Raw genomic sequence first — 26568 nt, 5'->3', positions numbered from 1 at the left:
AAGCAGTGGTTGTAGCAAAGACATATTTTTTTTAAAGGTAGGAGCACTTTAAATATTCTAATTAACCAATCCATTTACAGCCTGTCCTTCTACTACCTTTCGGCTTCCCAGAAATCCCAAACTTCCTCACTGTCTTTCACTCTCCTCTCTAAGGACCTGACACTAACCAGGTGGGCGGGACTAAGTGCCGCCTGGTTTCCTGCAGGGCCGGTTTTTACGTCATCTTATTGTGGCGCAGCACCGCCGCTTGCGTGCCCAACTGTGAGGTCTCGCGCCCTCAGCAGTATATAAAGCGGGACAACACAGGGCATCCCAGTTACACCAGGCATCCTGGCCCGAAGTTTCCCAAATCCGGGCGGCTAGAGGCCCACTGCTTTTCAACTACCAGCTGAGGGGGTCCGTCCCGAGAAGGGAGAAGAGGCCGAAGAGGAACCATGAACTTCTATTTACTCCTAGCGAGCGGCATTCTGTGTGCCTTGATGATTGTCTTCTGGAAATATCGCCGCTTTCAGGTAATGGTGAATGTAAGGGAGATTTGAATTAGATGAAGCTAGATGAGTATATGGACTTGGGAGTGTATATGTAAGAGAGTAAAATACAGTAAAATGAGAGGTAAGGGAAGATCACCTCATCTCTCCTTTTCACTCAAAGGAGCCCCAGACTTTTACCGCTGACTCCCGCAATTCCCGTATTCTGACCAGTGATTCGACAGTTGTGGTCTCTTCTAAAAAGCCCCAAGTCCCTAAGTAATATGGTCAGCTTTTCACTCATTGGAGAGCAAAGTGCAGTTGTCAGTGCCCATTCCCCACCACCATCTCCCCACTTTAAGAATCTTACCTTCTCTCTTCTCTTGCTTCTCCTCCCCAACGTCTCTGTTTGCTAATCTCACCTCATCTCTCTTTTATGGTGCTTTCTGGGCATTCACAAATAATTCGAGTGTGAATGTGGATTTTCTGGTGTTAAAGTCACAAGTGAGGTGCTTTTAGATAAGAGTCAGAGACAGGGTTCATATGTTTACCTACGGGGCTGCTTTCCTTACAGGAAATGTAAGGAAAGGATACGGAACTTTGTCACTAACGGCTACTTTCATATATTTTTTCTCTCAGTCTGGTTTTAGAAGAATATATTTTTGAATTACTGTAGTAATTCAATACATTTTTAATGTCTACATATTAGGGGAAATCAGTTTATTTTGATGATCAAGATTAAACAAGTTGTTTTTCGGTAGTTTGGAAATTGCTTAATTCGATAAACTACATATGTATAATTCCCTTCCTTTACAGAGAAACACTGGCGAAATGTCATCAAATTCAACTGCTCTTGCACTAGTGAGACCCTCTGCTCCTGAGTTAATTAACAGCAATACAGACAACGATCTTGCAGTCTACGACCTCTCTCGGGATATTTTAAATAATCTCCCACGCTCAATAGCCATGCAGAAGCGAGTATTGGTAAACCTCAATGTAGTGGAAAACAAGCTGGTTGAACTGGAATATACTGTACTTAGCAAGGGTTCCAGACGTGCATCACGTCACCGGAAATCCACCTAAAAGCCTACAGGATGTAATGCCAGTGGTGGAAATCATTAAAGACACTGAGTAGATTCATTTAATTGTGTGTTTATACTAAATGAATTATTTTTTTAAGAGGGAGGGGATGCCAAGTCAGATACAAAAAAATCCAAATACTTACCAAGTTTCTTATTTATACTTTAAGTAATTGATTACATATGGCTAAAATATACTTACTGGGGAAGGAATGGAAGCACAATAGAGAAAGAAAAACAGTTCAAAGGTTTCTTAACAATAAAAAAGTGACAGTAAACGACTAGTTGAGATATGGTGATTTTAATTTCACTCAACTGTGAAAAAGTTTTCATTAATGGTTTACAATACAATACCATAAATTATCTCCAAGTTCGCATTAAAGTAAGTGGGATTTGGTGGAAATGTTTTCCATTATGTAGAATGATGTTTCTTGCCACTGTTGAATCTGAGTACTAATAATAAAAACCACCGCTGAGCACCCTGCAATATGCCAAGCACTCTGTTAAGATCTGTGCTTTACACACTTGTGAAGATAGTGACAAAAACTTTTAACTACTCTTTGTGGTCAGCTTTTGAAAAGAATTTCTTTCCCTTCACACTTCCCCCAATTAGATATTCTTTCATTTAAAATGCCCAAATCTTCCCTGAATTGCAAAAGTCACCTATAGAAAATTGCACACCTTAAATAGCACCAAAATGTAGTGGTAGAATGCATGTAACATAATGTGGATTAAAATTAAGGAAAAGTATTTCTAACCTTTTGTTAGCCATCTATTCTCAAATATTTTATAAAATCTGGTATAACTAAGGAATTAACAATCTCTTGAAACTTACTAACAGCATTTGACCTGTCTTCCAAGAAAACCCTCAGAATGGGCCGGGCACGGTGGCTCACACCTGTAATCTCGCACTTTAGGAGGCCGAGGTAGACAGATCACTTGAGGTCGGGAGTTCGAGACCAGCCCGGCCAACATGGGGAAACCTCGCCTCTACTAAAAATACAAAAATTAGCTGGTGTGGTGGTGGGCACCTGTAGTCCCACCTACTCAGGAGGCTGAGGCAGGAGAATCACTTGAATCCAGAAGGCAGAGGTTGCAGTGAGCTGAGATCATGCCACTGCACTCCAGCCTGGGCAACAGAACGAGACTCTGACCCCCAGCCCCCCACCAAAAAAAAAAAAAAAGGAAAAAGAAAAAGAAAACCCTCAGAATGTCAAACACGATTTCAGCTTATATATATGTACATAACTTAGAGAGGTGGTTCAATTAGAGGCCTACCTATTTACCTACCTTCATGTCCCCTCCCCGCTAAATAAATTACCAGTATAAATTAAACAAATGCCTTAATTTCTTACTCCTTTCATCTTCAATCACAAGGAAGAGAAAACGTTTTAAAATGTGTAAGAAAAATTATTTCTTCTATTGTCACTCATTTGCCAGGCACAAAAAGCCAGCAGCAGTGTATGTGGTTCTAAACTTCTTTGGGTCACAGTTTTCCTTGATATTCTGATAAACCTACGGACTCTCTCCCTAGAAAAATGCATGTACATGTACACACAGAAAATGTTCCATATAATTTTGGTTTCATATGTTCCCTGAAGCCTAGGTTAAGAAATTTAAGAATTGATGGAAAGTTCTTTACACATATAGGCAGTGTTTATCATCATAGGCTATGATGCTTAAATCAGTTGTCAACAATGTATAATCAATATATAAAGCTCTTAGTGATATATTTAATTATCCTTGGTAAGGAAACTAGGACATAGGATTTTCTAATTTGGCTTTCCTCATTCTTGACAAGTTTGACAAGTCTATCTTCCAATAGTATGTAAGTTATCACCTGTAAGTAGTAACTTATTCATATAAGACAAAATCACTCTATCAGCCCTGTATTACAGTAATAAAATGCAAGAATTGATTAAAGCCATTTTCTCATTAACATTTAAGTCCATATTCTATTTGAAATTAAACCTATATTTCAGAGAGTATAATGAACAACACTTAATTTTGTGAAACACAATAGAAATTAAATGGGTCATAGTTTTCTTCCAAATTACCTAAGGAAGGAAGAATGTATATGGGAAAAGAGGTACTCGAAACTCAATTTTCTAGATTTATCACTTACTGGCTGTAGGATCCTTATTTTTCCATCTTATTTCACTTTTTATAAAGAACATTAATGACTAAGTTCATATAGAAAACATGAGCTGTAACAAATGCACGAAGTTTTTAAACATATTTGGGTAAAAAGTATTAAACTACAGTCCTCTTATAGTATATATAGTCCATTTGTCCATATATTTATCACGTTTCTTATTAAGTGAGGCCTTCAGTTTTAACACTTTCTTTTAAATGTACTGATTTATTTCCCACTCATATTTGTGGAAAAGAAAGATTGTATATTAAGATAATACAAGTAAATAATATTTTTAAACTTGTGTAATTGAAAATATAACTATTCTCTAAGAAATTAGCTCAAAATAAAGCCTCCAATGTATTAAAAATGCATATACTATTTACAAAAATATAATTGTGAAATAGAGACTGTTAGGGGTGTGTGTGTGTGTTATACAGATAGACAATCTAAAAAGAAATATAATAAGCACATGGCTGAGAATTAAGAGATTCACATTTTTATATTGCATTCCGCTTAAATGTGAAAAAAATCACACTATCATGAACATAGTATGTACATTTTCCTATTCAGTTAACATACAAATAAATAAGTTTCCCCCATTCTAAAAACAATCACATTATACAATCATATTTTTTTTTCAATGAGATATCATTCTGGTTTTCTGCTGCCACTAACAGTAGGTATTTCATGGTCAGCCTCTTTTTTGGGATCTACCATGCCTTTATATCTTTCCCCACGATGTTGTTCCAGGTATGGACCCCAGTTAGAAGCTGGTCTGCAGCAACTTATAAGGCGCTGAAATGCAAAAGCAAAAAATCATTGTCTTGGAATTTAAGTGCTACAATCTGTAAACAAGCAAATATTGAACTGTACTTTCCTTTAAATTATTTTTTCTCTACTAATGAAAAATAAGAATCATAGAAAACTAAAAAGTGATTATCTAAATTCTTAATAATGCACAGTTTACCAAGAAAAAGGTATAATCAAATGTAGCTAGTTGTTAAAAGAAGTATATTAACTACTAAACCAAAATAACTGAGCATGTAAATGATTTCAAAACAAGGTGTGTGAACCCATTAGAGTAACAGAGTAACTACTCTGTACCTTCACTGAATCAGACATTTCCATCCTGGCCTTAGGATGAGGACGAGCTGAGGATCTAAACCAGTGTATACCTGGGATGTGTTTCAAGAACAAAGGAAATGGGAGTTCCAGGATCAAACCATTGATTTGGATCCATTGTTGTATGGACTTAGGAATTTATTTAAATCTAAGGCTGCTAAGCCTACTTTGTCATTGTCCTACTGAGATGTCATAATGAACTTCATACCCCTAGACCTCCATAGAAGAGGGATGACTCAGGCTCTAGGTTGGGTTCAAGATATTTACCCGGCTTATTCCAGTATAAAAACACTATTAGGATGTATATTATAGCCAGATGAGGTTTAAAAGTAGTGACTATGGATATAAAGCAAACAGGTCATTTGCTTTGTGACATCTTCAGGGACAACTCAACATAGGTATAGATATCATAGCTGTCATATGCTAAGCACGGTAGCAAGGCCAGAGGTACAGCAACAAATAAGACCCGACTTTCCCCACAAGGAGCTTATAGTCTAGCATAGAGAAACACAGCAAATATATACATAATATAATACCATGTTGTGCACTAGTAACAGATGACTGTGTCAGGTATAGAAGTAGCCAAGAGGAAGGAGTAATTAATTGTATTTCATATAATCTCATATTACCACCATGTGAGTAAATTAATCTCCATTTTGATCATAACTACTTTGTATAAAATATAAACAATTTTAATGCACTCACTTGAAAGATGTTTCCTTTAGCCTGAATTATTTTTATGATAGCCATAATTGGAATCCAAATAATGCAGAAAATAATCATACACCAGCCTAAAGCAACTCCCCAGTCAGGGTATGAAATTGCACCATAATTAGGTCTATGAAATTGCACCAATGACCAGATAAATATTGCCTGTCAAAGTTAAATATGCAAAGACAAAGCTAAAGGTTAGACTTTATTGCACTGATGATTAGCAATTTGATTCTGTTCCTCAGATGTGATTTATCAAAAATAATTAATATGAAAATATATTCAAATAATTGAAATAATCAGGTAACAAGCCAGAAGATAACAATATGGAATGAACCAAAATATATAACTTTTATTTTTACTTTGAATAAATTTTTCCAAAATTAATACCATCATATATTTATAAATCCAAATACTTGTTCAACATATATTTCAATAAAATACTTGAGCATATATCAGATTGAAAGTAAAATAATATCTGAAATTTTCTGTTATTGAGCTTTTCACTTTGATTTATAATAGCATGGTTTTATTCTGTGCCATAGATTAAATCTACATGCCAGCATATAGATTAATACAATGAGAATGTGAAGTACACCTTAGTGGGCATGCTTTTCTCCTTGCTTAGGAGTTGCTTCTATTCTTTCCCACCGCACAAAGATCCCCTTTTGACACATCAAAAACACACATGCATTTACACACACTATTGGTGAGCATTTACCAAAGCACATTTCACTTGCAGCATCTTACTGAGGGAAAAACAAAAAACAAACAAAAAAACCCTCAATATCTGTTTAGGCAATACAGTCAAATCTGAATGTTAAAGATGAACACATTATAAGGCCAAGTTAAAATAAACCCGAAATGTTGAAGCATTAAAACTAATTAATTAGAAATTGGTAAAGCAAAACAAAACCAAACCCAATAATTATTGAGGAGTTTTCTTAAATTTAGCTGTTTTTGTTTTATTAAAATCAGCGAGAAAATAATAAATAGATCTATGTTTAATTTTAAAATTAAATGGCTTAGCTCTATTAATTTAATTACAGTAATTTAAATATATTTTGCAGTTACTATGAATGTACATAACTACAAAAGAATGGATGAGGGATAGTGGAGTCCAATACACATGACTTTATAAAAAATAGATGGCAATGTAAATCATTTCATATGTAATACTTTTGCATTTTAAATTAAATTCAGGTGTCAAACTTATGTAATCATTGAATATTAGCTTGTTAAGAGATCCAGCTAGACCTTCTAACTTGACAAGGGGGTTTACTTTATTATGGAGACTTGTCAAATAAAAATATTTAGTGTCATTTTCAAAATCATTTAGCAAAAATATGGAATATCCAAATATTTTAATTCACCATGATCTTGTTCCAAACTGCTCAGCTTTTGAAAGTGATCTCATAATGTTAAAAAAAAAAAAATGTAATCCTCTCTGCAAACGAATGTGATACTTTAGATCTGAAGGAAATCCTGCATAGAATTACTTAATGGCCTTTTCTAGGAAAACCTTTGAAGCATGAAGGCAATGAAAACCAAAATAAATCTATGAAGCTTTGACACTGCCTCACCCCACCACCATTATTTCTAGTCCATAATCATTCTCCCTCCTGTGTAGTGTTTATTTTGGTGCTCAGCCATTTACTGTCCTGAAATGTTATTTGAACATTTTAAGTTGATAAGTTATGTCTCTTGAGTAAGACATACTTTTGCTTTACCTCAACTTCTAAATAGTATTAATTGTTGAATTTATTAACATAAACCATTGCCCCTATTGACACAGGTAAGTTTCTTTTACTATCATCTGCCAAATACCTCCCTCATTAAGAGATAAAATATGAATTAAAATATGACTGTTGTTTCTCAGCAGTCAGTATATTTAAACTGAATTCTTTGAAGACAGGATCTGGGCCTTATGCATTTTTGTTTTTTCTGTGCCTGGCAGAGAGGTTAGGAATATTATTGATGGCTCAACATATTTTTTTAGAGAATGAGCAAATTCATGTTTTATTTTCATTTTTTCTATTGATAAATTTTAAATTATTGATAACTTTTACATCTATACAAACCTGTTTATTTTCTCAAATGGTAAATGTTTAAACTGATGGCCTCAAAATAATACTGCAAAGGCATTTTAATTTAGGCAACTTGGAGGCACCAGCCATAAATACTGCAAAACTTGAAAATCATTCATTTATAAAATTAATTTGCCTTTTGTCTTCAATGTGAATTATTAAGTTTATCTTGGAATGTATGTATTATTGAAACCAAGTTCATGGTATATTATTACTTACAATCAAAAGGATAGGCGTAATTACAAACCAGCAAGCTCTCCACCATAGCCAGAATATCCACCTCTTTGCTCCAATCATCATTTCTATATCCTCAATGAATCTGTTCCCTCCTAAAGAAAACGAAGAGTACATTGAGTGCTTGCTAATATTTTCTTCCAGTAACCATCGTGGCATCAATTATCTTTCTGTGTCTAAACATTTTTCTCTACCACAACAATGAATCATACACCTGTAATTATATTTTTTCATAACATAATTTTGTGCAGTATATTGTACTTTGCTATTATAATAGTATAAAAATTAATAGTATAATTAGGTAAATATAATGAAAATGAATCAAACTAAACTATTTTAATAAAACTGGAAAATAATTTTATAGTTACTATTTACCATAAATCCAGATGATTCCAACTAGCTCCAGTATAGCTGCAATTAAAATGCCCCATCCAGCACAGAAGTGGTCAATCAGATGAACCCAGTAAATTCCAGCCTACCAAAAAAATATTAATTACTTCTAAGTATATTTTAATTGTTTTTATGATTGATGGGATATTCAAATTGAATCTATTAATTTGATCTTGACATATGCTCCTTAGTTTCCCTTCTGCTAAAATGCGAAAAGCAATGTTTCAAATGTAAACCCAAATGTGACTTTAAATATCTCAAAAATCTTTCAATCTATACTGAGTCACTGGAAAGAAAATAAGCACTTAAATTTGTTGATTATCAGAATGGTATGCAATGTCTGTATGTTCTGAAGTGGCTGTGAGAAATGTAGTATGTGTTTAAAGTCTGTAATCTTATTGTAACTGAGGTAACTGTCCATTATTCGGCCTCCTCATCTGCAAAATAGACTTTCTATAAAAGTAATAATGGAGAAAAATGGGCTAAAACCCAGAAAACCTTGATCCAAGTCAGACCTGGACTTGTCACTAAGCATCCTCTTAAGCTTTGGTTTCTTTAGTTAGGTTATAAAGCATGTTCCAACTAATATGTTTCTATGAAAAAAAAATGCTGTAGTATACCTGAGTCACACAGATGAGACCAAGGAGAAACAAAACCAAGCAGCAGCCCAAAGTTATGGGAAGCCTCATTTTCTTCATCACTTTGGGAAATAAATCTTGAATTGTTGTTGTGATCGTTTCTTCAGAGGGGGAGAAATGTTATATGTCAACTTACTTGCCAATATTGTTAACCACAGAATTCAATGTATGTTAATCAAATTTACAAATATATGTTGAAAATAGACTCTGAGCCCTGTTCCTTGCTTTTAAAAACCCACAGGGTTTTTTCTTTTGGCAGTCACCACTTGGTTCTGATGAAAATCAAATGCAGCTCTATTTGTTGTTTTTAGTCTGCTTTATATGATTTTTCATCGATAGCAACTGTAAGGTAACAGTCTCCTGTGAGCTGAATTAGTCTAAAAGGAAGAATTCTAGTAGGACTTTTAAATAAGGTAAATATTTGAATCAGTGGTGTGGAAACAGAAAGGATTCTAGGTTAAGAAATAAATGTGCTCATGAAATAGGGAACTGGCTAAGAGTAGAAGGATGTGAGAATGAAAACATCAGAAAATATGTTTGAGATTTTCAAAGACTTCGAAAGTCAACCAGAAAAGTCTGGATTTTATCCTACAAACAGAGTAAACTGAAAATATTGTATGTGAGAGAGTGGTAGGATGAAAATTGTTTCAGAATTTCTCTAGTCATATAACCTAGGTAAATCCCTATGTGTGCATAGAAGTATGTGCAAGGATGATCATTGCAGCAGTGTGTGTAATTTTTTAAAAATTGTATATCATTCATATGCCCATTATTATGGCAACAAAGAGATTATGATTTAATTAGATCTATATGCCTGTGTATCAATGGGATTCATAATCAATGCAAAAACAACTTTCAGAGTCATATGTATGCTATGAAACTTCACATTTATGTGCAAATTTAAAAATGTATATGATAAGTACGGACACATATAAAATGTGTATAAACATGGACAGAATAACATACACAATCTATGGTAGGAGTTGCTTCTAGAAAAAAATATGATTGTATTAGGAAAAGAAAGAAGACTTCAAATTCACCTGTAACAGTTTATTTTCTTAAAATATCTTAAACAAGTATGATAAAATATTAACGTGTATTCCTTTTGAGTGTCAAGTATTTTTCTGTATTTAAATTTTATTTAAAACAACTTTCAGAAAGATCATTCTGAGATTAACAGCTAGAGGGGGTAATAGGGGCAATAAAAGCACCTTGTTTTCAAGTAGAGGAAGTATTACTTACCAATTGAAGCAAACTGAGAATCGAGACCCAAAGTTAAAAGCATGAAAAAAAATAATATGGACCAAAATGGACCACCTGGGAGTTGGGCTAGAGCCTCTGGATAGGCAATGAATGCCAAATCAAAACCTACGAAAAATGTATGATATTATAAATTAGTTACCAAGAATATTCACATATTTAAACATTTAAAACATAAGATATTAGAAAAATCTCATCTTATTTGGCAACACAATCCATGACATAAATTTTTTTTACCAACTATTTCACATTCCCTTTTTACAATATTTAATTTGGTTGTTTTGTGATGTGATAATGTGAACATGTGACATGAATTAAGGTAGCAAATAGACTGTAATGTAAATGGTACATTCCTCACATAAGAAATTTTAATTCTTTTAATAGTTTTATTTAACTTATCTTATTTTTTAAGATTGACAAAGAATAAAAACTGTCTTAAATTCCAGAAACGTTAATTAGTTCACATTATCTTAGCCTAGATGTTCTAAAAAAATTGCACTATTAAAGAACTATATTTACGAACTAATTTTGTTTTTAACCTTCTCTCTAAATATTTACCCAGTATCACTATATGCATATATGCAAAATCATATGTAATGAAACTATAAATTAAATCTTGTTTTCCATTTGATGCTTTTTAATTTTGTGCCAGTTCTATTATGTGATCCTCAGTTTTAAGTATTTTTAAGTTTCTTCGACTTCCCGGAGGACTAACTTGGGATTCATTAAAATTAGCTTTTAGTCTAGGCTCAATCACTTCCTAAATATTTGACCTTCTGCAAGACATATATGACATTACTGTGTATCAATCCACTTCTCTGTAAATGAGGAACTGGACACTACATAATCTACAAGATCCTTGACATTCTGTTATGAATCACCAGTCTTTCCATCATATGATACTAACTATAAATAAAATTTTAATGAAGCACCCCTACTTAAAACAATCCTAGTATTTTTCCCCCAGAATCTGTAGCCAGATAATTAAGCATCCCTAGCTAATATCTGTAAAGTTAGGGAGTTCACTAAGATTCCTTTAAAGCTAGACACAACTGGAAACTCAAAGTCACTTGACTTTCTCACCTATATGATGTTCATGTGTTTTAAAAATTCAAACCCAATAGTATAATTGTACAGAAGGAATTTGTATATACATTTTCTTTCTTTTATAATGCATGGAAAGTGCTTAGCAAGGACTAAACGAAATTAAACATCCTATCTTCTTCAGCAATATTTCCCTAATATACTCTTGTTTACATGGATAATCTAAGAATTATTATATTGTTACAGCAACAAAATTATATAAGATGAAATGAGGAAGAAAATTCAATATTCTAAATCATGACTGTGTTGAGTAAATTCCTATAAATTCTATTGGAGTTTCATAAGTGAGATACATTGAATTAATCAAAGTTGATAATATATAGTATTATATACCTGACTTTACAACTTGAGAAACTTCCTTTCCAGATATATGGGCCATGTGTCCCAATATAGAAAAAATAGCAAATCCAGCAAACACACTAGTGAGACAGTTTGTCAAACAAACTACAATGGCATCAGAGAAGCAGTTGTTTTTGAACTTATTGTAAGATGATAGAGCAACTAGGCCACCCCACGCCACTGAAAGGGAGTAAAATATCTGAGTGGCAGCATCTTTCCATACCTATAAGAGAAAATAATTTAATATTTTAAAACATATACTCAATTTTTTATTTGTGTAAATATTTCACATAAGCAAATGAATATATTATTAATAACAATGAAATGAACACCCAAATGCCCACTACTCAGCTTAAGAAATAAAATGTTGCAGTCTTTTAAATCCTTTTTGTACCCCTTCCTCATCATTATCACCCTTCTACCCACCCAGTGGCAATTGCTATCCTGACTTTTGTGTTCATAATTTCTTTGTTCTTCTTTACACTTAGATTTGAATGTTTTGTTTTGGAATTTATAGAAAAGTTATCTTAATGCATGTAAACATATACAACCTGCCATTTTTTATTAGGTATTGTGAGATTTATCCATCATCAAGTTGAACTATATAAAATGTCCACTTTGTAATTCAAAAGTGAAAGAATATAAGCAAATTCATTTGGTTAAATTAAATATATGTAGTTTTAATCATTCTTTTCCACTTCTTTTTTGTTTGTTTGTTTTTGTTTTTGAGACAGAGTCTCGCTCTGTCATCCAGGCTGGAGTGCAGTGGTGAAATCTTGGCTCACTGTAATCTCCGCCTGACAGGTTCAAGCAATTCTTGTGCCTCAGCCTCCCAAGTAGCTGGGATTACAGGCATGCACCACCACACCCGGCTAATTTTTTTGTATTTTTAGTAGAGATGGGGTTTCACCATGTTGGCCAGACTGGTCTCAAATTCCTGACCTCAGGTATCTGACCGCCTTGGCCTCCCAAAGTACTGGGATTACAGGCGTGAGCAACCGCACCTGGCCCTTTTCCACTTCTTTATTGCCACACTGCATATGTCACAATTTATCCTTTCTCCTGTTGATGGACATTTAGATCATTCAGTATGTTGCTATTATGGAGCTGTAAACATTCTTGTACATTCCCCTTATGTAGGTGTGGAACTGTGATGTCGAAAAGTATATGCATTCCTCCGTTCTACTAATTCTTGCCAAATTGTTCTTTAAAGGGTTGTACCATTTTGCACTCCCACCAGCTGGCTGTGAGGGTTCCCATTCCTCCACCTACTTGCGAATACTTCATTTTCCATATGATTTGTTTTTTTCTGTGAAATTCCTGGCCATGTCTTTTGCCAGTTTTGGGTTTGGGCTGTCTTACTCGGTTTTTAAAATCCTTGATGTAATTTGGAATCTAATCTTTTGACTATTATACATGTTGATTTTTTTCCTCCAAAATTTGCGGGTTAATTTTGTTTACCTTTTAACATTGTGTCCTTTGATGAACCAAAGTTTTTGTTGTTGGTTTACTGTAGCTGAAGGTATCCATCTTTGACTATAGGTATTATCCTTGATCTCTATTACTTTTAAAGAACGGCTTAGCCCAAGGTTATAAAGGTACTATTCTATATTTTCTTCTAAAGGAATTCAAGCTTTGCCTACATTGTTAAATTTTCAGTTCACCTAAAATTGATATTGTGCATATCAATATATGTTATATGTGAATGATATGTGAAATTTCCAACTGATGTTGTTTCCTAAATGTGATATCAATTGTTCAAGGATAATTGATATTATCAATTAAATCAATTAGATATCAATTGGATATCAATTCTATCAATTGGATTATCATCCCTTTCCTTATAGATCTGCATTGCCACCTCTGCCACATACCAAGTTCCATTTGTTTTTAATTTATTTCTGAGACTATTATCCTGTTCCACTGGTCTATATACTTATACCTATGCTAACACCTCACTATTTTAATTAGTACAGCATTATAAATATTGTTTCATATCTGATAAGACAAGTCCTCTTCACTTCAGATACACCTTGGGGTTTTGGCCTTTTTCTTTTTCAAATAAACTTTAGAATCAGTTTTCAAGTTTCATAGAAAACTCTTTTGGGATAGATCATGGTTATTTCACTTATATTTTAGAAAATTGTGTTAGAAATAAAATGCCCTCTTTTTTCTTTGGTCATTGCCCATATTAACAGATGAATGCTCATGTTGGTCTCTGAGCTTCTTTTACTTGATACATTACATGTGCCTGTGTGACAGGGGAGCTGGAAGTGGGTGTGGCAGTCCTGTGTTGTGTAAGAATGCTACTGAATACCATGATGTGTAGCTAGGTTGCAAACAAAAGTGAAGAGAAATTCCAAACATAGTTTTAATCTCCATATCTATTAATCTCATACCAATATACAAGATTATTACATTAGGGATTAGGAAATCTTAATTCAAACTTTATTAATTGGCTGTGTACAATTGGCTAAAATTGAATCTATGTAAGTCTTAGTTTCCTCACTGTAAAATGAGGGAGTTAGAAAAATAATCTCTGCATTGCTGAAGACTCCTCTATCTATAAATTTGTGTGGTTCTCTACTCTCCTGGAGATCTCAATGAAGTTCAGATATTCAAAGGAAAGGAAAGAAACCTGATTATGATTCCATGTTTAGAATATATATTGTGAGGAATAAAAAAAAATCTAAGAAAAACAATTGTCATTGCCAGCAAACCCCAAAAAGAAGGAGTTGGGTCATGTTGTGTTGGAGAGTAGAGGGGTGAGAAAATGAAATTGTCTCACAAGGAGCTTTAGGTTTCACTCTGATTTTTAAAAGATGTTAGAGTCACTGAAACACAGACCAATATAAAAGTGTCATATAAATTTTTCAGAATGATTTCAAGGAACTACAAAACCCAGATATCTTAGGCTTGCAAAAGCCACTAAAAGAATATCAAAGGGGATTTTTAACTAGGCTCAAAGTCAGGAGTTTCAAAGAAAATGGTGAATCTACTTCTTAGGGAAAATGTTGCAACTCTAACAAGATAGTATAATATAACAGAAATAATTGAAATAATTGTACATTAGCTCATATTTATATAAAATCTTACTATTTCCAAGTGCATTAACATAATGTATCTTGTTCAATAACCTAACATGGAGAAGGTGATGAATGCTAAGTTCCATTTTATTTGTTTCTTATTCACCATCCAAAATGGTCTTCAAATTAGGAAGAGATTAACCAACAGGGATAAAAAGAGTGAGGCCCAAGATAAATGCAGGAACAAATTAAGATGTCCTGTGGACACATCAAAGTATATTAATCTCCAAGGCTATAATAATAAAATTCCAGAGATCTAAAATAAGTTACAGCTATGTGATTAATCATTGAGTAGAAATTATTGAGCACAAAAAAAGGTAACCAAAGACCAAAGATTGGCATTTCAGTTTTCAGAAAGGTAATTGTAAATTAATGACAGATTTCCACAACTAAAAGCTAATAAATTTGGCACTGCTTACAAAAGAAATTTACAAGAAATAATTACACATCCTCTTGTAAGTATTTAGAAAAGAAAACAGCAATGGCTGGAAATTAGCATGAGTTTCATGAAGAATACTATAGCAAACTAATATCCATTTTGAATAGTACTAGTAGTATGGCAGATAATATTAACATAGTCTCTCTTGATTTCAACATAAAATTACAGGTTTTTAGTTGAACAGAAGCTTAATGTGTGCTAAGAATGTGATGTGACTAGTAAAAAAGTGAAAGGGCTGGGTGCGGTGGCTCACACCTGTAATCCCAGCACTTTGGGAGGCCAAGGCAGGTGGATCGCCTGAGGTCAGGAGCTTGAGACCAGGCTGGCCAACATGATGAAACCCTGTGTCTACTAAAAATACAGAAAATTAGCCGGGTGTGGTGGCACACACCTGTAATCCCAGCTACTTGGGCGGCTGAGTCAGGAGAATTGCTTGAACCTGGGAGGCAGAGTTTGCAGTGAGCAGAGATTGTGCCATTGCACTCCAACCTGGGCAACAGAGTGAGACTCTGTCTCAAAAAAAAAAAAAGTGAAAGCATTCTAGACCATACTAATAGAAGCATACTATCTGTAGTACACTTTCTGTTAATACTCTCAGCAGTCAAATTTTAAAAGATGTTACATGCCAGTGATACATTCAGCCATTATCTGAAGGTAAAGTTGAAATAGGGTTACCCAATTCTTATTCATGGCACATGTTTAAGTTTTTGGTATAAGTAACAATTTTGGAATGCTTAATCCATGTCAAATTTATGTTTTAACTTCACAATTCACTAGACAAAATTTGATAATATTTTGTGAATATTAAATTTTGAAGAAAACTAAAATGTATATTAGACTATTAAACTTTCAACAGTAATCTCTAAAGCTAGTCTGAGTTTATCCAATAAATCACATAGCCTCAATCATCAACTTGCAGGTATTTATGCATGAAATATTGTTTTTCAGATTAATAATCCCGAAATTTTGTTGGTCAAATAGATTCAGTTTATGTGAATAAAAAATGACTTTAAAAATCCTATTTCTAAAAATTATCTCACCATCAATAAAAGAATATTAATGGCATGTTAAATATTAGCTAAGTCAGACATCCTAGTGGATAGAAACTAATAAATTTAACTGTATATTATTTTTCAAGCTATTACATTATGATATTCATATGGAACCAAAGATGTTTGGCATTTACTTTTAAGATTTATCTCCTCAGATAATTTGAAATCCAAATTAAGACTCACCTCAGCTTCCCTAAGTTTTGTAAAATTTGACTGTGCTCCAATGTAGTATGAAATGCCTTTTGAAGCACCCTCCAGAGTTGCACCTCGTACTAACAGGATGAGTAGGACCACATAGGGGAAAAGAGCTGTAAAATATACCACCTACCAAGAAAAGTAACCAAAAATTAGTAAGTTATTTTTAAAATCATGATGTATAACTGTATACAAGTAAAATTATTAGCCAGTTGAGATTAATTAAATAAAGTACAGGGGATTTCATAGGGTCTGATGATACACCAAAGTTAGCATAATTTCTTATTTGTGTCCTCACTACTCTCAAATCATCCATTTCAAAAATAATTCGATGTATTAATCCACATTTCCCAGGTTTATTCTGTAAATAAATAATACATCAGCAGTGATAACTTGGGATCTAAATGGATTGCTCTGATAAATATATCCTTATACATGTCTGAGGAGACTGAATGTCTTCTCTCAGTAAATTACTGCATTGAGGTGAGGAGAGAAATGATTTAAACCCTGCATTGGTGAATATATATTCAGTCTTCAAAGAAAAGGAAAATATTTCCTAGCAGATGTTCAAATTCCAGAAAAGCATATTGAAGTGAATACTGGACACTTGTTACTGTTATCCTTACAGCTACCATTAAGAGAGTTTGATAGCATACATACAAGTGCACTGCTTCTGTACTAGATAACACATGGTTCCAGATGAGCAGATTGCCTTTGAGACCAGCTTTGCCTTAATGAGGATGATTTCCTTGATCCATAGATGTCCTATGTTTTATAATACACCCAAGAAGATGATTTAAACAAGTCATTCAGAGACCAATAAAAATTAATCACCTGGGTAAATGGCCTTTAATGGACTCTTTCAATATTAACATCAAAAGGAAACCAAGGGTTTAAAAAATGTGGAACTAAAACATTTTGGAAAGTTTTCACTGGATTTGTGATATTCACAGTATTTTTGTGATGTAACAGCATGTCTCATCACAACTTAACATTAACAGAATGTGCTAGATATTGTACTGAGAATACAAAGACAAGATCCCCAGTTATTCCTGTCCTCCACCTTTAAGGAAATATCCATTGACTAGTTAAAAACACATAGACATTTTTTTCTGGGTATTGTGTAACTCTTCACAGAGAAAATTTCATGTTGTTCTCTTAAATTACCATTATTCTCTCTGAAAGTTTATAACAGTAAACAATGAAGTGGGAAAATATAACAGAATGTTTTTCAGAAGAGGCCCTTTCACTGAGAGAAAAAGTTGTGTGTCAATTTTGGCAATCTTTAAGAGAATGAATACATAGTTTGTGTGTATATATACACACACACACACAAACACACACATTTCTCTCTCTCTCTCTCTCTCTCCGACTAGGGGATTCCTGGTACTATTACTCTATAGAACAAGGATCTGACTTTCCAAACCATACATTGCAATATATGATTCCATTCAAGATGCTTCTTTATATAGTAGGATAGAAAATTTAATCATATACTCTTAAGCTTCAGAATGCTCTATCAGCTAAAAGGGTCCATGTTTTTAGGAAATGTGCACCTCTAGTACCAGTTTTTATTTTGTTTGTTTTGTATTTAGCAATAACAGAGATCCTATGTATTTACTTAGAGCTTAAAATGACTATTTAGAAAGCTTTTCACAGACTGTTTAGAAAGCTTTTCACACATTTGAATGCTCCCATTATAGAAAAAAAAAACGTGCTTTTGATAATGCTTGATATTGAACTACCATGAAATTGGAAAGCTGCTATATCACTATCTAATGTGTTTTTCAAGTTACCTTGCCAGATGACTTGATTCCTTTAAATAGTGCTGCTCCAACTATGAGCCAAGCCAGAAGAAGACAAAGTGCTAAATACCACACAATTACTCCAGTCTCATTCATTCCACTTGACCGTTGGAGCGCCACTTTACTGAAACACATAAGCCATTTTATGATCACAGAATCACTTGACTTAAAGAAAATACATTGAATTTTGTAATACCATTTATCCAGGTGGAAGCTTCATGAATATTGTATCTTATTAATATATCGAAGTTTGGTGAGCCTTTATTGATAGATACTATCAATATGAAGGACACAGATAGTTCATTAAATGGCCAGGCTCTGAACTTCAGTTAACCACAGCCAATCCAAAGTTTCAAACCATAGAATAAAAGATCTACTGATTCTTTTAGCTATTACTTTCCTCTATTTCAAGATCCTTTATGTAAAGAAATTTACTTTATGTCAGATTATTTTACTATTACAGTATTTTCTCATGTTAAAATAATGAGGAAAACATTTAAAATTATATTAAATATTTCCTCATTCCATACTTATAGATATCATCAAACTCAAATGATCCTGTTATTCACGCCTTTTCCACAGACTTTCTGTAAAATTCCAAGATTCTCACTAGGTACATGCATGGATCTAGGATCTTATTTCTAAGCTTGAAGTTTGAGAACATTTGAAGATCCAAAGTTTAAAAGAGTTACAAAGGTCATTAACAGTGAATGAAGAAGAGGTCATTTAGCAGTAGAGTCAACAATATTAGGTAAGAGTAGTGGATAGATATAGAGTTAAGTAGGGAGATCATTTGAAATTAATAAAAGTAAATATAACACTACATATCTATTCTTACCATATAATGACAATTGTAAACAAAACTGCTGAAGAATTACACTTTTTTAAATAGCAATATTACTCATCACCCAACTATTTATCATTACAACTTGATCATTGTAGTCTAAAATTTGTATGTGTTTTCTTCAAAGCAATTTCCTAACTCCTAGCTAATAAGCATTTCATAAATTACAGTGTTGTGCCCATTTAATAACTAATTTATAAAAGACACATTGCTGACTATGAGCTAATTTTGCAGGTAACTACTAATCACCTGGGATAGGTAGACATTTGAGTTAAATGAAATATAATTTGTCCTGATTTTCCTTTTTCTATTTCTGTGAGTTAAGGAAGCAGTTGATTAATGTTTTGTTGTTTTGTACAAATTTCAAGAGAACATCTGCTTAAAAGTAAATCATCTAGTATACTTACTCCCAATATTGTTCACTGGGAAGCTGCCCTGGCTGATAAATTTCACTGCCATTGATGCAGGTAAAATTGTTGATGTCTACCCAGCTTTTATTCATTTGGATGATCTCCTGTATTCCTTTATTCACTGTACTCACATTACAGTGAGTTACTAAAGATGATAAAAAATATAGACACAGACATGTACTTAGTTTTAGAAGATTACTTTCCTAAAAAAAGGTTTAATGGTAAAATATTTAAATTATCATCAAAATTGTTACTTGAAAAAAGTGGAGTAGAAATCTTACAGATGGAATAAGCTGTGTACATTCAGCATCTTAAAATCTTTTCTACTAAACTAGGAGGGATTACAAAACTGTCTGCCCTTTTAAGCTGTGATAATTGTATTTATAGTAACAACTCTATAATTGGTATAGAGTAACAGTTGTTTCAGTTGAGGTTTAGTGCTCTAACAAACTTGTATGTGGATTTACCTATCCAACCTATGTATATAGACAAATTAAGGCCTTTAAACTTCTCAGAAGCATTAAATATTTATAAATTTATCCTCTGATATACATAGGTAATTAAAATGGTAATAGCCTATGACATGGATGGTACATTATCCCAAAGATTAGCAACATATGACATGAACAACACCTACTGTCTCCTGAGACACACACAACTATCCTAGATAGCACTTTTCTCCCTTTATCATTTTCTCAGTTTCTCCTCTCCTGCCCAAGACTTAGGCCTGGAAGAAGTACTCTTAGGCATGATTTAGCCTTCCTGACTGCTCTCAGAGATTAATACGTTGTATTAATCATTTTTCTGATTATATATGCTATCTTCTGCTTTCACCAGTGACCTTTGGAACATTTAAAATTGTACCTAAGTTGCTTAGAGCATGATTTGACCCTTCAAGCTTATAAAAAAATATATGTAAAAGAACTATTTGGGGGCTGACAAATTTTACCTATTGGTGATCTGCTACAGTTTTTATCTGACCACGAAGAACAATTTTTCCATGGTAGTTCACTTTGAAAAGAAGCAAACATGTAGTAAAGACTATAGGCAATTATGACATTGTAATAGATGGTCACAAAAATGGATATCAGGACCATTGTAATTCCCACACCTGGAAAAAAAAAGAACAATTAAAATAAAAACCAAACTCAAGTGAAATTTACTTTGCTAATTCATAAAAAAGCTGTATCTCAATTACCACAAAATCTATTTTAAAATAAAAAAGACTGTTTCAGGCAGGGTGCGGTGGCTCATGCCTATAATCCTAGTACTTTTCAAGGCTGAGGAGGGCAGATCACTTGAGGTCAGGAGTTTGAGACCAGCCTGGCCAACATGGTGAAACTCTGTCTCTACTGAAAATACAAAAATTAGCCAGGCATGGTGGTGCATGCCTGTAGTTCCAGCTACTGGGGAGGCTGAGGCAGGAGAATTGCTTGACCTTGGGAGGCGGAGGTTGCTGTGAGCCGAGATCCACCACTGCACTCCAGCCTGGGCATCAGAGTGAGACTCTGTCTCTAAATAAATAAAGATTTTTAAATTACTTTTTTCCTTTTTCTTTCTGGGAGAGTAGGGGCTAATGCTGTCTGAGTAATTTTCTTCTAAATTTAAATTTAATTTTATGATTGGCTTTCTGATGCAGTTTCTCAGTTGGTTAGAAAGGGTATTAAGGCCAAGGCCAGAAGACTTATGGTAAGCGCATCAAATTCACATAAAGAAAAACCCATGTTTATTACTTTTTCTTGTTAAGCCTGCAAATTCTTGTCAGATCATGCAAAGTCGACATTGTTTAGACAAAAAAAAAAAAATTCAAAGCTCATATCTTATTTACTCACTGACCCATACAATATTCATCTATAAATCAACATTTTGAAAAGTAGAAAATGAAGCCTATAAAATAATGACCTGGAGGGATGGTGTACATATATCTACAACTATGTGTAAAGAAAATTAAATAATTCAGTAACAATCTGAATTTAAATATCCAAAGTTTCCTTAACTAGGTAGTTTCAAAATGCAGTTTAGCTTGCTGAATATAACTCCAATGCTTAAAACTAGCTTTTAAGGTAGTTTCTCCACTCTTCCAGAACAATATTCTATTCATCTCACTATGAATTTATTTTTGATGTTGCATTGAAAACAAATAATTTTCAGCAGCTAGCACATACCAAAATGATATTTAATCTTCAGTCAAAAGAGGTAGTTTGATGTTTAATAACAAGGCATTTTTAAGCTTTACGAGTGTCCTATTCTATTAAGAGCATCCAAGAAAAAAAATAGTGACCTACCCTTCAACTTTTCTGAATGAGGCATTGTAAAGGATATGCAAAGGCAGTAAGACAAAAACTACATATGAAGTAGAAAAAAGTTAGAGCCTTTAAATTACAGCATGAGACTATGTGCCAAAAGAATTCACAGGGCGAAAATAGGAAAATAATGACACCCTTCTAACCGTCTTTAGTGTGCTTTCTAACGCTTCCCATTTCTGCAGCCCATGACAAACAGAAATAAAAACATTTGATTTTTTAAATTCTGCAGTGGCAAACTGTACAGCAAAACAACAATAATGCATGTTTTCTTTGCCTTAAATTGTCAGAATTTTAAGCAATTTTTTGTTCCTCACAGTGAAAGTAGCTATATGAACAAATATACAAATAACCATGGTGAAGAAAATGCTTTAATACCAACCTTGAAACAATGGAAGAATCCTCCAAACTGAAACTGGACCTAAGCTAGCAAATTGTCCCAGTGAACACTCCAGAAAGAACAAAGGTAAACCAGCCAATGCTAGCATAATTGCATAAGGTATCAAGAAGGCGCCTAAAAAGGGTGAGAAAGAACCAAAGCACTATTACAGCTCAAAGTCTTGATGGCACTTTGACAACCAGCATAACATTTTAAAAGCATCCTGATATAGTGGAATCAAAGTGTGCTGGGTTTGGGCATAAAATTCACTGCTTTCTATGAATAAATAGTTGATTCTTTAAACCTTGGATTTCTCATCTATGAAATGGGGGTGCTAGTATTACCTAATGAGGCTGTTGTGATTATTAAAAACGATAGAGTATAAAAAGTAAGCCAGAGGAATTGAGCGATCTCAGGCATTGGAGCCAGATAAACCTAGGTTGAAATCCTGGCTAGACCATTTACCAGTTATGTGACCTCCAGCAATTTGCCTAACATCTGAATCTTGGATTCCTTATAAAAGGGGAGAACAATGCCAACTCAGTTTGTCATAAGGGTTCAAATACAGGGCCTATGTTCAACATTGGTTATCCTCCTTTCTCCTTTAAAAATAAATGGTCTATTTTTAAGACTTGGGGTAAAAATGCTAATGTGGCTCAGAGTGTAAGCTACTGCAATTAAGTTTATTATTCTCCAAAGAGTCACAAGGTTCTTCACTCAATGTTAATACAAAATGTATTGGTTTTGTTTGAAGACTCTGAACTTTTGAGAAATACTTGTAGTTAACTTTCAATTTCATAAGGAATAATTCTCCCACACTAGACAATTCACCTCCCCCATCCTTTTAACCTTTTAGCATTTTCCTTTTTCTTTCTTTCCACTTTTGGGGCATAGTATTTTTCATTAGAAGTTTTGCCAAATTATAGGTTGAAGCAAGGGCAGAATATTAAACTTCTTAATAAAACATTCCAGAAGTATTGGCAAAGTTTAATAAAGAATGTGAGGATCAGTGGATAAAAATGGGTTTTCAGATTATATACATTTAATTGACTGATGTTACAGTTTTGCCTCAAGTATTTTTCATATTATGATACTGTAACATCATACCTAGGAATAACTTTTTTTCAACTCTCAAAATACATTCTACTAAAAATGAGTCTATAAAGAACTTGTTATTTATTCATAGGTAAGTGACTTATTTTAATACTAACCCTGGAAGTCACTAGACCATAGGGAAAAATATGTTTGTATAGATGTTACAATGTACATACCATCTTTACTATGACTAATAGAAGTTTAAGTCCTATGAATGACAAATATGAAGAAAAAAATACAACTGTTTAACTACAACAATAAACAAGATTTATCAGCCGAGTGTGAACAGGTATTTTTCGTTAAAAAAAGATTATTTTCTTCAGTGTTATACCTGACTTTTCACCTATTATATTATTTTATTATTAATACTATCCATAGATGATAAACTGTTAATATAGTTAATATAGCCACAAATTGTCAATACTTCAGACCTAGACCTTAAAGTGGTATGACACTTCTCTTTAATAAACTGTTAAAAAGAACATACAGATAAAAATATTTCCAGATTTTAGAAACGACTTTTCAAACCTGACCATATTTTTAAACCTAATTCACATTTAACAAATTTTAATTTCATTTTCCTCTTCTACTCTTGGACAAAAGAAGGATTGACAGTGCCTAGATCATCTATCACCCAAATGATGTTATTATAAAAAATTGAAAGCCAATATGGCATATTAAATTTTAGAGGAAATGGTGAAAAAATAACAGCATACAATTAATATTATTATTTATGTTTTGGCTATATTTTAAAAGTTTCTATTAAAACTAGTTTAATATAGTTCCTAGAAATTTGTGGCAATTACTGGGCCTATGTATGATGTCAAGGCACAGGGAATTTCTTTTTCTAAACATGAGTTACAAGAGGCTCAAAATGATCCAGAATGCTTCTCTTTACCACACTGGCCCTTAGGACATAGACGGAAATAAAACTGTGATTTCTGATGCATTTTCTAATGCATCAGCTAATATTCAATAACAAGACAACTAAATGACCCAGCTTCTAGATAGGGGAATTCATGCTACTGACACTGAAACTGTTTAATAAACAGAGCTCCTTTCTTAAGTCTCTGAAGACCACTGTGAATAATGTAACCAATTAACAAGAAATATGATTGAAATATCACCACACAAAATCCTATTATACTAAGAAAAATAATTATAGTGGCACAGTCTCACTGGTACCCAGTTATGAAATATAGGGGCATGTCACCTCTATACTTCTAATAGAACCTGTAATTAGAAGTAAATAAAATATGGTGTAAGTGAAAAGTTGTTTGGACATTACTAGAGAATTGTGCAATTCATTTTGTTTCCCTTTGTGTGTCACCTCAAAGTTATTTTTCTCTCCTTTTTTCTAATTGAGTCTACCTTAATGATCTACAAGGTATAAACAGTGTTTTTTTGCAGGAATAAAACAACAATCCTTGAACTAAATTATTTCATTTTAGAAGGATCTTCTACGTAGTCAGTCCGATTTGGAATACATGTAACTCAATATTGCAGCTTAAAATACTAAACCTTTAATTACTTTTTAATCATCTCTTTCCACACTTAAATCACCAAAATGTAATGCATTATTTTATTTAAGCAAATAATTTATTTGAGCTTCTCAATAGAACTTATTTTTCTGCTTATTTCTGATTCAGCTATAAATTAAGCAAAGCACAACTTGAGTTTGAACAGATTATCACAGAAACATGCATAAATTAGGAAAAGTATGTCATAGTTGAAGATTACGTGAGATCTCAAATCAGAAGCTTAGAAGAGCTAAAAATAAAGCTTTTTATCAAGTTTATACCTGAGGATTTTGTGAAACTAGCTTTCTAACTTGAGCTAGTAGCTCAGACTAATAATAAACTCAATATGCTTGTTTCTCATTCTCCCACTAACCCAAACTATCAACTATCATATGCCTTCCTTCAACTCGTAAAATATTCTCAGAGGCCATATAGAACCACACTTAAAACTGGAGGGAAAAGCGGGGGTGAGAGGGTGGGGGTGAAATAGAATACCTCCACCATTGTTGTAGGTCAGATATGGAAATCTCCACACATTTCCTAATCCCACTGCGTATCCAATCATAGATAGAAGATAATCCGATTTTTTGGACCAGTTACCACGGTCCTGATTCTCATCATTTTCACCAACATGGAAATTCTCTGATGAAGCCGACACTTTCTGGGGAAGAAAAAATATCAACAGCTTGCCTTTCTACCATTACAAATTCCACAGAAGCATAATTTCACAAATCCATAGAGCAACAGAAAATGGGGGAAAAAACCCTGAAAACCATAGCTGAGGGGAATGCTTTACAAAGTTGGGGAGATTTCTGCTGATAGCTGCTTTTACTTTACAACGTTTACCTCTTAAAATGAGCAAAGTTCTGTAGGTAGATATGTTTACTACTCCATCAGCTAAGATTATCCAAATTTTGGTAAAAACGTTAAATGTGACACCAGTGTGAAACACAAATGAAAGCAGACAAATCAGGTTTGAAATACAAAGGTCTTTGTCACACTGGTGTGAGGGAAAAATGAAAGCAGACAAATCAGGCTTCAAATACAAAAGTCTTAAAGATGAATTAGATAAAGTCATTACTATTGATATTGTAGCAGATCTTTGAGCAGGATCAAATGTACTGTCTGCTGGAAAAAAAAAACAAGAATCTATAAACTTTTCTTATGGCTTTATAGTATTGAATGTATCAAGTTAAGGGTAGTTTAACTTTTCTCTGTCTTACAGATTAAAATCAATGCCTTTCTAAAAGCCATAGAATCATATGCAGAGACAAATTCTCCTGTCTCACCAGATGAAGTAGCTCCCTCTCCACTTGGGAGGGAGAGAAGGGACAGGGGTTGTCTCCCAACCTGCTCACTTCTCTGGGGTATGGAGGGTTCCTTGGGTCAATTAAGAACAGTGTACTTTTGTACTTTCCTCTAGCATATGGACACAGTTAGGAGAGGGATAGAGAACAGGATTTTGTGGGTACTCCCAAGGCAGAGGATGAGGTGGCCCTAAGTCTTCTAGCTATGAGAGTAAGAGCTTTTCTTTCTTCTCTACTCTATAGGTATATCTCAGTCACACCTAATAGTTGAACAGAAATGTGGAGCCCAAGGAACAGCCACAGAAAGCAAAAACTGAGACTAGCAACCCCCCTTAAGTTTTCCCCTCTCAGGTCCTCCACACCTCCCGCAGCTCCCAGACCCCTACCTCCTTCTCCCTGCACTTGAAGAAACTCGGGCATTTCAACTTGTCCATGGTTCACTCCCTCGGCTGGCTCCGCCTTGCCTCCTCTTGCAGTCTGGCTGAGCTTGACTGGTGGCAGGTGCACACTCCCCTGTTTCTACCTGCCAGAGTGAGCCACCTTGCCCAGGGGTGGGACCATTTAT

The 26568-nt window shown here is 33.8% G+C and overlaps 2 protein-coding genes across 2 annotated transcripts; one reads left to right on the top strand and one right to left on the bottom strand.

The window, feature by feature from the left end:
* The first annotated feature begins 257 nt into the window (after nucleotides 1–257).
* On the top strand, nucleotides 258–1604 carry CT83 (cancer/testis antigen 83). Its single transcript, XM_003262235.3, has 2 exons — nucleotides 258–512; nucleotides 1284–1604. Exons 1-2 carry the CDS (start codon nucleotides 435–437, stop codon nucleotides 1548–1550), a joined length of 345 nt encoding a protein of 114 aa, XP_003262283.1. The 5' UTR covers nucleotides 258–434; the 3' UTR covers nucleotides 1551–1604.
* A 227-nt stretch (nucleotides 1605–1831) lies between these two features.
* On the bottom strand, nucleotides 1832–26568 carry SLC6A14 (solute carrier family 6 member 14). The gene is made up of 14 exons (XM_003262234.2): nucleotides 26390–26568; nucleotides 25192–25357; nucleotides 22085–22216; nucleotides 20349–20510; nucleotides 19397–19544; nucleotides 18137–18269; nucleotides 16329–16469; nucleotides 11563–11791; nucleotides 10108–10233; nucleotides 8848–8966; nucleotides 8213–8312; nucleotides 7823–7932; nucleotides 5511–5678; nucleotides 1832–4478 (listed from the first exon to the last, which is right to left on the bottom strand). The coding sequence occupies exons 1-14, from the start codon at nucleotides 26435–26437 to the stop codon at nucleotides 4332–4334; spliced, it is 1929 nt and encodes a 642-aa protein (XP_003262282.2). The 5' UTR covers nucleotides 26438–26568; the 3' UTR covers nucleotides 1832–4331.

This window comes from Nomascus leucogenys, chromosome X, assembly GCF_006542625.1.
Source record: "Nomascus leucogenys isolate Asia chromosome X, Asia_NLE_v1, whole genome shotgun sequence".
Classification (NCBI taxonomy): domain Eukaryota; kingdom Metazoa; phylum Chordata; class Mammalia; order Primates; family Hylobatidae; genus Nomascus; species Nomascus leucogenys.
This window is presented reverse-complemented; position numbering and strand designations above follow the sequence as displayed.